Source organism: Sebastes umbrosus, chromosome 7 (genome assembly GCF_015220745.1).
Source record: "Sebastes umbrosus isolate fSebUmb1 chromosome 7, fSebUmb1.pri, whole genome shotgun sequence".
Taxonomy (NCBI): domain Eukaryota; kingdom Metazoa; phylum Chordata; class Actinopteri; order Perciformes; family Sebastidae; genus Sebastes; species Sebastes umbrosus.
This window is the reverse complement of record NC_051275.1, coordinates 35946948-35961945: the sequence shown is the minus strand read 5'-3', so window position 1 is coordinate 35961945 and position 14998 is coordinate 35946948. Positions and strand designations below refer to the sequence as shown.

At 36.0% G+C, this 14998-nt stretch overlaps 4 protein-coding genes across 4 annotated transcripts; 1 reads left to right on the top strand and 3 right to left on the bottom strand.

Annotated features, from left to right (window-relative positions):
* Positions 1-2644: 2644 nt before the first annotated feature.
* On the bottom strand, positions 2645-3574 carry LOC119491118 (olfactory receptor 49-like). The gene has a single exon (XM_037774792.1). It carries the CDS (start codon positions 3572-3574, stop codon positions 2645-2647), a length of 930 nt encoding a protein of 309 aa, XP_037630720.1.
* Positions 3575-8286: 4712 nt separating this feature from the next.
* LOC119491130 (olfactory receptor 11A1-like) lies at positions 8287-9207 on the bottom strand. Its single transcript, XM_037774818.1, has one exon. The coding sequence runs from the start codon at positions 9205-9207 to the stop codon at positions 8287-8289; it is 921 nt and encodes a 306-aa protein (XP_037630746.1).
* Positions 9208-10515: 1308 nt separating this feature from the next.
* LOC119491119 (olfactory receptor 11A1-like) lies at positions 10516-11439 on the bottom strand. Its single transcript, XM_037774794.1, has one exon. The coding sequence runs from the start codon at positions 11437-11439 to the stop codon at positions 10516-10518; it is 924 nt and encodes a 307-aa protein (XP_037630722.1).
* A 1581-nt stretch (positions 11440-13020) lies between these two features.
* LOC119491117 (olfactory receptor 11A1-like) lies at positions 13021-13953 on the top strand. The gene has a single exon (XM_037774791.1). It carries the CDS (start codon positions 13021-13023, stop codon positions 13951-13953), a length of 933 nt encoding a protein of 310 aa, XP_037630719.1.
* The last annotated feature ends 1045 nt before the right edge of the window (positions 13954-14998 follow it).

Sequence of the window (14998 nt, the reverse complement as noted above, 5' to 3'; positions counted from 1 at the left end):
TCTCTGATCCTCTACACGTATATAAAGATCCTTAAAGTGTGTTTCTCTGGCTGTAAACAGACCAGACAGAAAGCTGTCAGTACCTGCACACCGCACTTATTTTTACTGCTCAACTTCTCCTTCAGTAGCTGCTTATGAAATCATACAAAACAGGTTCAACGTGAACAGTTTACCCAATATGTTGAGGATCTTTTTATTGTTATATTTTCTAACATACCAGCTGCTCTTCATCCCTGTGATATACGGCCTGAATCTGTCCAACATCCGTATCTTATTTAAAAGTCTGATTTCTGCTAGAATGTCATCAAACAGATGAGGAAGAAGAGAATCTTTGGTAACTCTTTGTTTTACAGGTCCGCAAACTTCATAGTAATCAGGTGATAATTAACAAGTAACCTGTTTGAAATTTCTTTGGAATTACTGCCAAATTACCCCAATATTTACCTCAACATTTATCAAACATTACCCCAATATTTACCTCAACATTTATCAAACATTACCACAATATTTACCTCAACATTTATCAAAAATTACCCCAATATTTACCTGAACATTTATCAATAATTATCCCAATACTTACCTCAACATTTATCAAAAATTACCCCAATATTTACCTCAAAATGTATCAAATATTACCCCAATATTTACCTCAACATTTATCAAACATTACCCCAATATTTACCTCAACATGTATCAAATATTACCCCAATATTTACCTCAACATTTATCAAATATTACCCCAATATTTACCTCAACATGTATCAAACATTACCCCAATACTTACCTCAACATGTATCAAACATTACCCCAATATTTACTTCAAAATGTATCAAATATTACCCCAATATTTACCTCAACATTTATCAAACATTACCCCAATATTTACCTCAACATGTATCAAATATTACCCCAATATTTACCTCAACATTTATCAAAAATTACCCCAATATTTACCTCAACATTTATAAATAATTACCCCAATACTTACCTCAACATTTATCAAAAATTACCCCAATATTTACCTCAACATGTATCAAATATTACCCCAATATTTACCTCAACATTTATCAAACATTACCCCAATATTACCTCAACATGTATCAAATATTACCCCAATACTTACCTCAACATTTATCAAATATTACCCCAATATTTACCTCAACATGTATCAAACATTACCCCAATACTTACCTCAACATGTATCAAACATTACCCCAATATTTACCTCAACATGTATCAAACATCACCCCAATACTTACCTCAACATGTATCAAACATTACCCCAATATTTACCTCAACATTTATCAAACATTACCCCAATATTTACCTCAACATTTATCAAACATTACCCCAATATTTACCTCAACATTAATCAAACATTACCCCAATATTTACCTCAACATTTACTTTGTTTGGCTGGTAATTTATTTAATACATCTCCAGGAAAAGAATAAAAAGGTGATTGATCTGCTTTATTTCAATGTCTGCTGATAAATAGATAATAATTGGTATAATAACTGATTTGAAATGTCATAAAACCTCCCTGAATTATGACATTAGCTACCAGGTTGTAGACAATAATTATAAATCATGTTTATAATAAATGATAATTAGTAAGTAACCTGTTTGAGATTTCTTTGGAATTATTGCCAAATTACCCCAATATTTACCTCAACATTTATCTAAAATTACTTTATTATAAACATGATTTAATAATGATATCATCTAAAGGTTAAAATAGGGCCCTGAGGCTGAGGACCAGCTGCTCTTCATCAGAGGTGGAAAACCAAAACTAAGAAATTTAAACAATTTATTATGTTAATTATTATCTATTTATCAGCAGACATGGAAATAAAGCAGTTCAATTCACTTTTTATTCTTTTCCTGGAAATGTATTAAATAATTTACCAGCAATTGGGAAATAACATAATATAATTATCAAATCATGTTTATAATAAAGTGTTTTTAATAAATGAGTAATTCCAAAGAAATTTCAGAAAGGGTTATTTGCTAATTATCACCTAATTACCATGAAATTTATGGCCCTGTAAAATGAAGTGTTACCTTATTTTGTTATTTATGAGGAAACATCAGACTTGACTTAAAAATTGCTTTCATGACTTTGTAAAACACAATGTAACAAATAAATACATAGATAACACATCATAAATTTGATGAATTGTTATTCATTATTTAAATAATAAATCGTACACCAGTAACTTGGTAAAAAAAATTTAATTAACAGGAGTTATGATTCAAGTTTAAACCTTTTTGATGCAGCAAAAACTGGTCAAAACCTCAACAGGAATTAAAATTCCACTATATAAACCTAGAATTGAATTCAATGGATCGGCCTGATATCTGATCCAGTATCGGTATCGGTGCATCCCTAGTGTAGACTTCACATTTTTGCAGTTGGAGGATGTAAGAACGACTTCAGGCCTTTAGACAACAACAAAGTTAAAATGTTAAAAAATAACCTGTTTTATAAGAATACTGCAATTACAGAACTTGGCAATTTGTCACTAAAAAGATTCAAACCTTCAAACCAACATTTGTTCAGAAATTTATTTTTCACTATTCACATTACAAACACAGACAAAGCATCAGATTTATTTCATGCTACTGAAGCCGAGGATATAAACTACATCTTACCGAAGACCAGACTTTTACATATGATGCGTATTTTTGTCAGGTTCAGTCCGTATATTAGAGGGTTGAAGAGCGGCTGGCAGGTGAGGAAGTACAAGGATAAAAAAATGCGCAACATAACGGGTGCACCGTTCATGTTTAACCTGCCTTGAATTACTTCAAAGAAACAGCCGAAGGAGAAGTTGAGCAGAGAAGCGAGGTGAGGTGTGCAGGTACTGAAGGCTTTCTGTCTGGTCTGTTTACTACCTGAATAACACACTTTAAGGATCCTCATGTACGAGTAACATATCAGAACAGCCAGAACGATTAACACAGTGAACACATAACTGAGTCCATAGATGTTGTTGACTGTGGTGTCAGAACAGGAGAGCTTCACTATGGAGTAGTTATCACAGTACAACCTGTTGATGATGTTCCCGCACAGCTGTAGAGAGGTGCTCAGCGACATCATCACAATAATATTCAGAAGAGGGAATAACCACGTTAGAGCGATCAGCATGGCCACCTTGTTATGTGTCATACGTGTGTTATACTGCAGAGGACAACAGATGGCCAGATATCTGTCGTAAGACATGACGGCTAGATTATAAAACTGCACATTTGCGTAAATATACAAACAGAAAATCTGCAGGAAGCAGAGCGGAGCAGCAACAGTGTGAATGTCAGAGATGATCTGAACCAGAAAGAATGGAAACAACCCTGTACTACCATTCAGTTCATTTACAAACAGGCTGCACAGAAAAAGGTACATAGGTTCATATAAGCTTCTGTTACTACAGATAACCACCACCATAAAAAGATTAGCACAGACAATTAACACGTATAAAGACATGATGATAATAAAAAATAAGTATTTAAACAGCCCGATGTCAAAGTAGGCGGTGAAAGTGAAATATGAAACCTGAGTAGAATTTATCATCATCCTTCATCAAGTCAGCAGGATGAACACTAACAGTTAACAGTTAACAGTATTCAGTTAACATTTAACAGTTAACAGTATTCAGTTAACAGTTAACAGTATTCAGTTAACAGTATTCAGTTAACAGTTAACAGTATTCAGACAACAGTTAACAGTTAACAGTTAACAGTTAACAGTTAACAGTTAACAGTATTCAGACAACAGTATTCAGTTATCAGTTAACAGTTAACAGTTAACAGTTAACAGTATTCAGACAACAGTTAACAGTTAACAGTTAACAGTATTCAGTTAACAGTTAACAGTATTCAGACAACAGTTAACAGTTAACAGTTAACAGTTAACAGTATTCAGTTAACAGTTAACAGTATTCAGACAACAGTTAACAGTTAACAGTTAACAGTATTCAGACAACAGTATTCAGTTATCAGTTAACAGTTAACAGTTAACAGTTAACAGTATTCAGTTAACAGTTAACAGTTAACAGTATTCAGACAACAGTTAACAGTTAACAGTTAACAGTTAACAGTTAACAGTATTCAGACAACAGTATTCAGTTATCAGTTAACAGTTAACAGTATTCAGTTAACAGTTAACAGTTAACAGTATTCAGTCAACAGTTAACAGTTAACAGTATTCAGACAACAGCTAACAGTTAACAGTATTCAGTCAACAGTTAACAGTTAACAGTATTCAGTTATCAGTTAACAGTTAACAGTATTCAGTTAACAGTTAACAGTATTCAGTCAACAGTTAACAGTTAACAGTATTCAGACAACAGCTAACAGTTATCAGTTAACTGTTAACAGTATTCAGTTAACAGTTAACAGTTAACAGTATTCAGCCTGCAAACATCAACTCAGACAACAACACACAGGTGACAGATCCTCTACACTCACCACCTTCTCCCTGTCACTATAATGTTTAGGGTATAGATCATTACTCCGCTGAGTGGCTGCAGTCAGACTGATCTAAATCGAAACTTTGCTTCTTTTAATCTCTTCCAGTCAGATGACGCAACGTCATCACAGCCTCATCTATCAGCCCGTTAACAACATGACATGTTACAACACCACGTAATGATTCTTTACCGTTACATATCCAATTTTTCATTAGTCCATCAATAGGACATTTATTTTTATAACTGAATAATCATTTAAGTCGTAACTGTTAAAACTCTGCTAACTAACCGGAGGTTCAGAGTTCACCTTGGACAGAATAAGAGTGCATGGAGAAAACAGTCAAACGGGCTCCCACAAGGGTCAGTCCACGCCCCAACCCTGTTTAACCTTTACACAAATGACCTACCCACCACTAAATCCCGTAAATTCATCTACGCTGATGACATCTGTCTGGCAACCCAAGCGCCAGACTTTGACTCTCTGGAAATAGGGGGTTACGGAAGACCTCGCGAAGCTGGACCAGTACTGCAAAACCTGGCGCCTAAAACCAAGTCCCGCTAAAACAGTCTCCAGTGTATTCCACCTCAACAACGCAAAAGCTGCTTCAGAGCTAAATATCCAACTCAGCGGACTTAAGCTGAAGCACGCCCTCAACCCAACTTACCTGGGAGTGACCCTTGACAGGACCCTATCCTTCAAGGAACACCTGAAAGGAACGGCAGCTAAGGTGAAGACTAGAAACAACCTGCTCTTTAAGCTCGCTGGCTAAAAATGGGGGGCAGCAGCCTCCACACTGCGCACCTCGGCACTGGCCCTTGCTTACTCTGCAGCAGAATACTGTGCCCCTGTTTGGTCCAGGTCACCCCATACACACCATGTGGACACCCAGCTCAACACAACCGTGCGAATCATAAGCGGGCGGGACTATTCGTTCAACACCACTCCCCTGGCTCCCTGTCCTATCCAATATAACCCCCCCACATATCCGGCGAGTAGCATCTACTCAAAGCATGCTTCAAAAGGTCGAAGACTCTGCCCACCTACCAATCCATACAGACATCTTCAACCCACCCACATGGAAGAATACCCCACCAGCCGACTTCACCACCCAATCAGCTTGGGAAAAGGAATGGGAGCCCAAGGATGTCCCAAACAAACATCTGGTGTCAGACCCCACCCAACAGGTCCCTGGCACCAACCTGCCAAGGATACAGTGGTCAACTCTTAATAGATTCAGGTCCGGACATGGCCCCTGCTCGGCCAGCCTTCACAAATGGGGCAGCAGCCCAAGCCCATTGTGTGCCTTTGGAGAGGTGCAAACAATGGAACACATCATTGAAGCTTGCCCGCTCCACAGTCTAAAAGGAGGGTTAGTCACCCTCCATACAGCAGACCAGGAGGCAACTGCATGGCTCAAGGACTTTGCATTCGCTAAATAAATAAATAAAATTTAAGTCGATATTATTAATAAAGTTATACCATTGGCAGAGCATTTTGGCAAATTTTTCTTGGGCGCTACCCACATAATCAGCTGTGCAGCTCATCCCACAAATGCATGATCCTTACAAGTTGGACATCATTGCGAAGGTAAATAAACAGGCTTTCCAACGATGTAAAATACAATGACCATTAGCATTGTAACAACAGAGAAATAATCCACCAAACACAAGTTTAATAACTTTGTTTTTCCAGTATATTTATTTATTAAATAGAACCTTTTATACAAATGGTAAATGGTAAATGGACTTGGACTTATATAGCGCTTTTCTAGTCTTCCGACCACTCAAAGTGCTTTACACTACATGTCAGTATTCACCCATTCACACACACATTCATACACTGATGGCAGAGGCTACTAAGGTGCTATGCCTCCGGGAGCAATTTGGGGTTAAGTGTCTTGCTCAAGGACACATCGACATGTGACCCGGAGCAGCCGGGGATCGAACCACCGACCTTCCGATTGGTGGACAACCTGCTCTACCCTCTGAGCCACAGCCGCCCGCTACAAACAACTAAAATGTAATGTGGTTCACAAAAAGATGACAAATACATATAAAAATACATGCAAAAAATAGAACAACCTTTGTATACATTTTCCATATCATGATTGATAATTGATATCAATATAGTGATAGTGATTTCTGCAGAGCCTCATAGAACCAGGGTTACAACATGTCAGCAATGTCTCTTCATGTGGTGCTGAGATTTTGTGAACGTGACTTTTACTGCATACTGTATAGTATATACAGTAGTAATAGTATATAGTACTATTTTTTGTTGAAGTGAATCAGTGGTGAATCATGTTCTCAGTGTTGAATGGTGAATGTGAATTTATTATTTAATTCACGTTCTTTCATTTTGTAACATTATAAAATTTAAACCAAATTCTGCCAAAGCAGATTAAAGTTCCGTAGACCCGAGGCTCATTGATGCACGTGGGGGGGGCGAAGGCTGGCCCGTGTTGTCCAATACGATCCAATAGAAGAGCTACTGGAGATCAAACTGCTGAAAAAATGAATGATGGTTCTGATAGAAAGGTGTCAGAGCACACAGTGAGGAGCAGTTTGTGCGTACGGGGACCGGTCAGGGTGACCTGATGACCTCATGTTATGGCTGATTGGTGTATGGGTGTATATACAGTATATATATGTATATATATATACTGTATATACACACATATGTATATACATACATATGTATGTATATATATGTATATATATATACTGTATATACACACATATGTATATACATACATATGTATATACTGTACATATATATATATATACTGTATATACACACATATGTATATACATACATATGTATATATGTGTATATAAATATGTGTATATATATATGTAAACATATGCATATATACATATATATGTATAGTGTATATACACTGTGTATATACATTATATAGATATGTAAACATATATGTAATGTATATACACTGTGTGTGTGTGTGTGTGTGTGTGTATACAGTATATAAATATATATATATGTGTATATATATATGTGTGTATATGTATATGTATATGTATATATATATATATATATATACACAAATATGTGTATATATATATGTGTATGTATCCAAGGTGTTGATTATCTCATCACTACTGAGGATTGCTGATACAAGATTCCGCTCATAGTCTGAAAATCTGAACAGATAATGACCCTAAAACACAAGATGGCAGCAGAGCCTGGATCATGTCACATTTCATTCCATATTCTCAAGATTTCACATTATATATATATAATAATTTCCTAAATGGCATGCCATAATATATATATGTGTGTGTGTGTGTTTAAAATAGATCTGTTTATATTGTAGTGTCATTGTTCTGTGTTATTGTTAATACTGTACTGTTCAAATTTCACTAATTTTCTACGTTTTGTTACGGTACATTAACAGGTAAATAACAGGTTTATTGTAATAAATACAGTACTGTAGGTTATACAGTAGCACACAATATATAACATTTTATTATACAGTATGCCAAAAAATACCACTATAATACTGTACTTCATCATGGTGAAATTAACAGTAGGTTGTATTAAAAATGACATGAAATTCGACCATGGTATGAAATACAGCAACTACTGGATAAGGGTTGACAGTAAGTTTCTGTTAATTTGACAAAAAAAAAAAACATCTCATAGTGCGTGTTTGTTTGTTTTTTTATTTTAAAAACTTCGAATATTTACATGTAATAAATGTATAGACGTTGTTGTTGACACTTCTATCATCACAATTTCAATTTTCATTTGGTTCTTTTCATATTTTCTGTTTGTTTGTTTTTTAATGCTGAGAGCTCACATTTTGCCAAAGATAAGAGTTTTACACATCATGCATATTTTGGTTAAATTCAGTCCGTACAGTAGAGGGTTGAAGAGCGGCTGGCAGGCCAGCCAGTACAACGATAAAAAGATCCTCAACATGTTGGGGAGATTGTTCATATTAAATCTGTTCTGTATTATTTCAAAGAAAGCCCCGAAGGAGAAGTTCAGCAGGGAAGCCAGGTGAGGTGTGCAGGTACTGACAGCTTTCTGTCTGGTCTGTTTACTACCAGAAAAACACACTTTAAGGATCTTCATATACGTGTAAAAGATTAAAAGTACAACACAAATTGTTGCAGCTGTGTAAATCATCCCATAGATGTTATTAACTGTAGTGTCAGAACAGGCCAGTTTAACTATAGAGTAGTTGTCACAGTAGACTTTGTTGATGACGTTGCCACACAGCTGTAAAGAGCCGCTGAGTGATATCAACACACCGATTGCAATAAAAGGGTATAACCACGTTAGAGCTATGAGTACGGCTGTCTTGTTGTAGGTCATATGCACATTATACTGTAGAGGATAACAGATAGCCAGATATCGGTCATAAGACATGACGGCTAAGTTACAAAACTCTACATTTGCGTACGTATAAACACAGAATATCTGTGTGAAGCAGAGCGGAGCAGCAACAGTGTGAATGTCAGAGAGGATCTGAACCAGAAGGAATGGAAACAACCCTGTACTACCATACAGTTCATTTACAAACAGGCTGCACAGGAAAAGGTACATAGGTTCATGTAAGCTTCTGTTACTACAGATAACCACGATGAGCAAAAGATTAGCACAAATAATTAACACATACAAAGACATAACAATAATGAAGTATAAGTACTCAAAAGGCCTGGTGTCAAAGAAGGGAGAAAGTGTGAAATATGAAAACTTTGTAGAGTTCATGACGATCCTCCTGTTGGCTCACAGAATAAATACACCTCCTCACACAGGATGTTAAAACGTGTTAAATGTCTAATTAAACGGATTTAGCAGCAGCAACACAATAAAACAGGGTTTAGTAGTTCAGAAAAGTGGAAACACATTCTGTAAACCAAATATTCTCTCACTGAAAATCGACATGAAACTCAGGTTAGAAGTTACCGAACACTGTTTCAGACAATGTTTGAGTTCATCTGCTGCTTCAGCTCCCTCCTCTCCGAGCTGAAACTCTGCTGCTGCTGCTTCTTTTAACCTTTTCAAGTCAGGAGACGCCCACAGCAGCACACTGACGTCATCACCACAGAACACTCTGAGTATTAATGATTTATGATTATCAGGAAAGAAAAATCTCTAAATCTCAACAAGTTAAAAGTAAATTAAATATCTGGATGACGTTGACAGAGTAGTGGGGATATTAAAAAGATTCAGAGGGCCGTTCTGAGTCGGTCAGCTGTTGTGAAGAAGTAGACGTTCATATACTCTGATATTTATTTACAATATATACTATAGCTACACAGGACCTACTGCGGGACCCTGAGCATTCTTTTCTTAAACCTAACTTGTTTTATTTAAAAAAGACAGGAGCGGAAGTTGACATGTGCGTCCCGTGTTGCTGGACATTTGTAGGAAATCACAAGAAAAATACGTTGTTGAAAGTCGTGCTGAACGTCACGCAAACAAAGGGAAATATGCGTTTAAATTTCGTGACGATTTCACGACCCACGTGAGACTGTGTTGATTTATCTGGTAAATACATGGTACATAGTAGTATATTATTGGGTAATTACCTGTAATTACCACTGGTAAATAATTAGGTCAATAAAAAGAAACTACAGATGAAAATCTTTATTATGTCCCATCAACTCTAATAAGTAGATATGACCAGTTTATGTTGGTAATAACTTTCTAGGAAACTAGACAAGGTTTATGTTGGTAACAGTCCACGTTCAATTATGTTCATTCTAAAAATTGAAATATTGTCATGTTTTATTTAGTAATAAATACAAATAAATTTGTGTTTTGTGTTTTTAATTGATTTCCAATAATAAATATATACATACATTTGCAAAAGCAGCATATTTGTCCACTCCCATGTTGATAAGAGGATACAATATTTGACAAATCTCCCTTTTAAGGTACATTTAGAACAGATAAATAATGTGTGATTAATTTGCGATTAAAATGTATTTTAATTGATTGACAGCCCTATCAAATATATATTATAATGCAACCATAAAATGTGAAAAGTAAAAGCATTTCAGGCACAACAAATCACATTTTACCAAACAGAACACTTTTACATGTGATGCGTATTTTGGTTATTTTCAGTCCGTACAGAACAGGGTTAAAGAGCGGTTGACATGTCAGCCAGTATAACGATAAAATAATGCGCAACATATTTGATACATATTTCATATTAAATCTGTTCTGTATTATTTCAAAGAAGCAGCCGAAGGAGAAGTTGAGCAGAGAAGCGAGGTGAGGTGTGCAGGTACTGACAGCTTTCTGTCTGGTCTGTTTACAGCCAGAGAAACACACTCTTAGGATCTTTATATACGTGTAGAAGATTAAAAGTACAAGAATAACTGTTGTAAAAGTGTAAACAATCCCATAGATGTTATTGACTCTGGTGTCAGAACAGGCCAGTTTAACTATAGAGTAGTTGTCACAGTAGACTTTGGTAATAATGTTCCCACACAGCTGGAGAGGGACGCTCAGAGATATCAAAATATAAATAGCAATAAAAGGGTATAACCATGTTAGAGCAATAAACGTGATAACCTTGTTATGTGTCATACGTGTGTTATATTGTAGAGGACAACAGATGGCCAGATATCGGTCATAAGACATGACGGCTAAGTTACTAAATTGTATACTTGCGTACGTATAAACGCAGAAGATCTGCAGGAAGCAGAGCGGAGCAGCAACAGTGTGAATGTCAGAGAGGATCTGAACCAGAAGGAATGGAAACAACCCTGTACTACCATACAGTTCATTTACAAACAGGCTGCACAGGAAAAGGTACATAGGTTCATGTAAGCTTCTGTTACTACAGATAACCACGATGAGCAACACATTGGCACTAATGATCAACACATACAAACACATGATAATAATGAAGTAGAGATATTTAAACAGCCCGGTGTCAAAGTAGGCAGTTAGTGAGAAATATGGAACCTGAGTAGAGTTCATCATGACGGATGAACCAGTTGTTAAACTGACTTTACAATTTTATAAACCTCTTGAACCCCACAGATCTGATCAGACAAAACCAACCTGTGTTTTGCAGACAAATATGAATCTGGCTTGCAGGTCTGAAATAAGAACACCATTAATGATAAATGTGTTCATTCTTACATTTACCGAACACTGTTTCAGACAATGTTTGAGTTCATCTGCTGCTTCGGCTCCCTCCCCTCCGAGCTGAAACTCTGCTTCTGTTGCTTCTTTTAACCTTTTCAAGTCAGGAGACGCCCACACCAGCAGACTGACGTCATCACCACAGAACACTCTGAGTATTAATGATTTATGATTATCAGGATAGAAAAATATCTCTAAATCTCAACAAGTAAAACTTAAATTAAATGTCTGGATGAAGTTGACAAAGTAATGGTAATATTAAAAAAGATTACCCAACCCACGATCTTTTCCTAAAGCTAACTAAGTCGTTTTTGTCACGTTAGTTCCGTACTTAAGTCACGCCACTTCCGGCGTTATTTTGACCCAAACCACAATGAGAATTATTATTTTTTTAAAACAATGAGCTCAAATCTCTGAACAATTAGTTTGATGTTCACAACAGATTCTAATTTCTCATTCATTCAAGCAGATTGCACGTGTTTTAAATGTGTTTTGTTTAAGAGTCGGTACAATTGTTGACAGTTTGCACAACAACCACTCTCACGTGGATTATTGAGTTGATTCTCAGTGAAACTCTTCACAATTTCTAAACATTCTTTCATCGTTTTAAACATCACATGCAAAATGATCCATTCAATTATCGAAATCTGTCAGACATAAACGTATATTCCATAAATAATTTTTTTTACTGAACTAGAATATCAAACATGATGCCCTCTACACTATGTATGTACTCTGTTTCCTCCCACAGTCTAAAGACATGCAGGTTAGCGTTAACACATTCGATCTTTCGGAGGTTGTAGCGGCTCAGTCGTAAAGCTAGAGTGAAGATCCCGGTATCATAGTAAACTAGGGAACCTGATGAATCCATCGGTACCAACCAGGTCAGACTATCTGGTCAGGAAGGAGGTTAAATAACGCTCCAAAGTTATGCATAATTAATTTATGATTAATCATGATTAAATGTTTTAATCTATTGACACATTAATTAATTAATTAATTAATTAATTAATTAATTTTTCAATGATCTTTCTACTTTGTGTGAAACTAAATTTTGCCTTTATTCAGGCATCATTTAGAAATCTGTGGTAACCAACTGGTGTGGGCGTCTCCTGACTTTAAAAGGTTAAAAGAAGCAGAAGCAGAGCTCAGATCAGTTAGGACGGACTCTCAGTCTGACTACAGGTAAACAGATTAATGATAGGAGTTACACAATGCCACCAACTGTCTCCCACACTGTCTAACCTCAGTGTTAAAGACTTTAAATAAGAGTATGGTGAGTTTGGGTAAATGATCTTTACTGTATGACGGCTGAATGTTATCAGTGTGTTTAACCCTTTAAAACAACATGTGGACCTCAGTGGAGTTAGTGTGTCCTGTGAACAGTGTTGGGACTTCTTTATGAAGTAAACAGAGATGATGATGATGAACTCTACTCAGGTTTCATATTTCTCACTAACTGCCTACTTTGACACCGGAGATTTAACATACTTATATTTCATTATTATCATGTGTTTGTATGTGTTGATCATTAGTGCCAATGTGTTGTTGGTGGTGGTTATCTGTAGTAACAGAAGCTTACATGAACCTATGTACCTTTTCCTGTGCAGCCTGTTTGTAAATGAACTGTATGGTAGTACAGGGTTGTTTCCATTCCTTCTGGTTCAGATCCTCTCTGACATTCACACTGTTGCTGCTCCGCTCTGCGTCCTGCAGATCTTCTGTTTGTATTCTTACTGTGGTGTTGAGTATCTAAACTTAGTCGTCATGTCTTACGATCGATATCTGGCTATCTGTTATCCTCTACAGTATAACACACGTATGACCTCTAACAAGATCGCTGCGCTGATAGCTGTAACGTGGTTTTGTCCGTTACTGCTGTGTCTCGTGATGGCGTCCTTGAGTTCCTCTCTCCGGCTGTGTGGGAACATTATTAACAAAGTCTACTGTGATAACCACTCCATAGTTAAACTGGCCTGTTCTGACACTACAGTTAATAACATCTATGGACTCATTATTTCTACACTCTCCATCTTTTGTCCTCTGATTCTGATCTTCTACACGTATATAAAGATCCTCAGAGTGTGTTTCTCTGGCTGTAAACAGACCAGACAGAAAGCTGTCAGTACCTGCACACCTCACCTGGCTTCTCTGCTCAACTTCTCATGTGGAGCTTGTTTTGAGATATTACAGAGCAGATTTAATATGAACAATCTACCCAACATGTTGAGGATCTTTTTATCGTTGTACTGGCTGACCTGCCAGCCGCTCTTCAACCCTCTACTGTACGGACTGAATATGTCCAAAATACGCATCATATGTAGAAATCGGCTCTTTGATAAAATTTAGGTCTCTTATGTGACACCTCATCTTACAGGTCGGCACATTTCATAGTAATCAGGTGATAATTAGAAAGTAACCTGTTTGAAATTACCTCGACTTTATTTACTAATCATATTCTGCTATTTCCCAGAGCAGGTGATAAACTGTTCGTGGTTGTGCTGTGAGCTGTTAACCCTCAGAGTCTGATTCTGTTCAGCATCACAAGCAGCAGCTTCCAGCCCCCCCACACTGTGTCCATGTAAAACACTGGAGGCCTCATTATAATCTATTAACCTGGTAGAATTACATAAAATACATAACCAGCTAATTATCAACTGCTTATTGGGAAATAAAATATAATTCTACAATTATTTTGATGTAATTTCCAAGAGATCTCAAAGAAGTTATAAACTATTATTATATTATAAACTAAACTATTATTATTATTATTATTATTATTATTATTATTATTATTATTATTATTATTATTATTATTATTATTATTATCTACTCACCAGTAAACAGTTTGTAATCCTGTTTATTAATTAACTTTGATTTACTGTCCTGGTGATGTGTTAAAGAAACTACCAGAGATTTATTACCTGCTTTGGGAAATAACAGAATATAATTAATATATAATATTGGGGTAATGTTTGATAAATGTTGAGGTAAATATTGGGGTAATTTGGCAGTAATTCTGAAGAAATCTCAATCCAGTTACTTACTAATCATCAATGATTACCAAGAGATGTGCCGACCTGTAAGATGAAGTGTTTCTGGACCTCAGATATTAAAAATGTATTTGTGGTTGTTAATGTCTAACGTGTTTTTAAGAGCCTTAACATGCAGCTGCTGTCTGCTGATTATATTATTATTATTATTATTATTATTATTATTTTATCTTCATGACCATTTCACATGAATGCACAGCTTCTTATCATATTGGTATGAGATGCATTTACACAAAGAAACCTGACATACAGGAATATAAACACATGAAGAGTGTCTGATTTGATCAGCTGCAAATGAATCATATATGATAATGTCAACATGTTCTTTAAAATGTGTATTA

Bases quoted from the DNA above. Each gene is read 5' to 3' on its own strand.
- LOC119491118 (XM_037774792.1), bottom strand. From the start codon at position 3,574: ATGATGATAAATTCTACTCAGGTTTCATATTTCACTTTCACCGCCTAC.
- LOC119491130 (XM_037774818.1), bottom strand. From the start codon at position 9,207: ATGAACTCTACAAAGTTTTCATATTTCACACTTTCTCCCTTCTTTGAC.
- LOC119491119 (XM_037774794.1), bottom strand. From the start codon at position 11,439: ATGATGAACTCTACTCAGGTTCCATATTTCTCACTAACTGCCTACTTT.
- LOC119491117 (XM_037774791.1), top strand. From the start codon at position 13,021: ATGATGATGATGAACTCTACTCAGGTTTCATATTTCTCACTAACTGCC.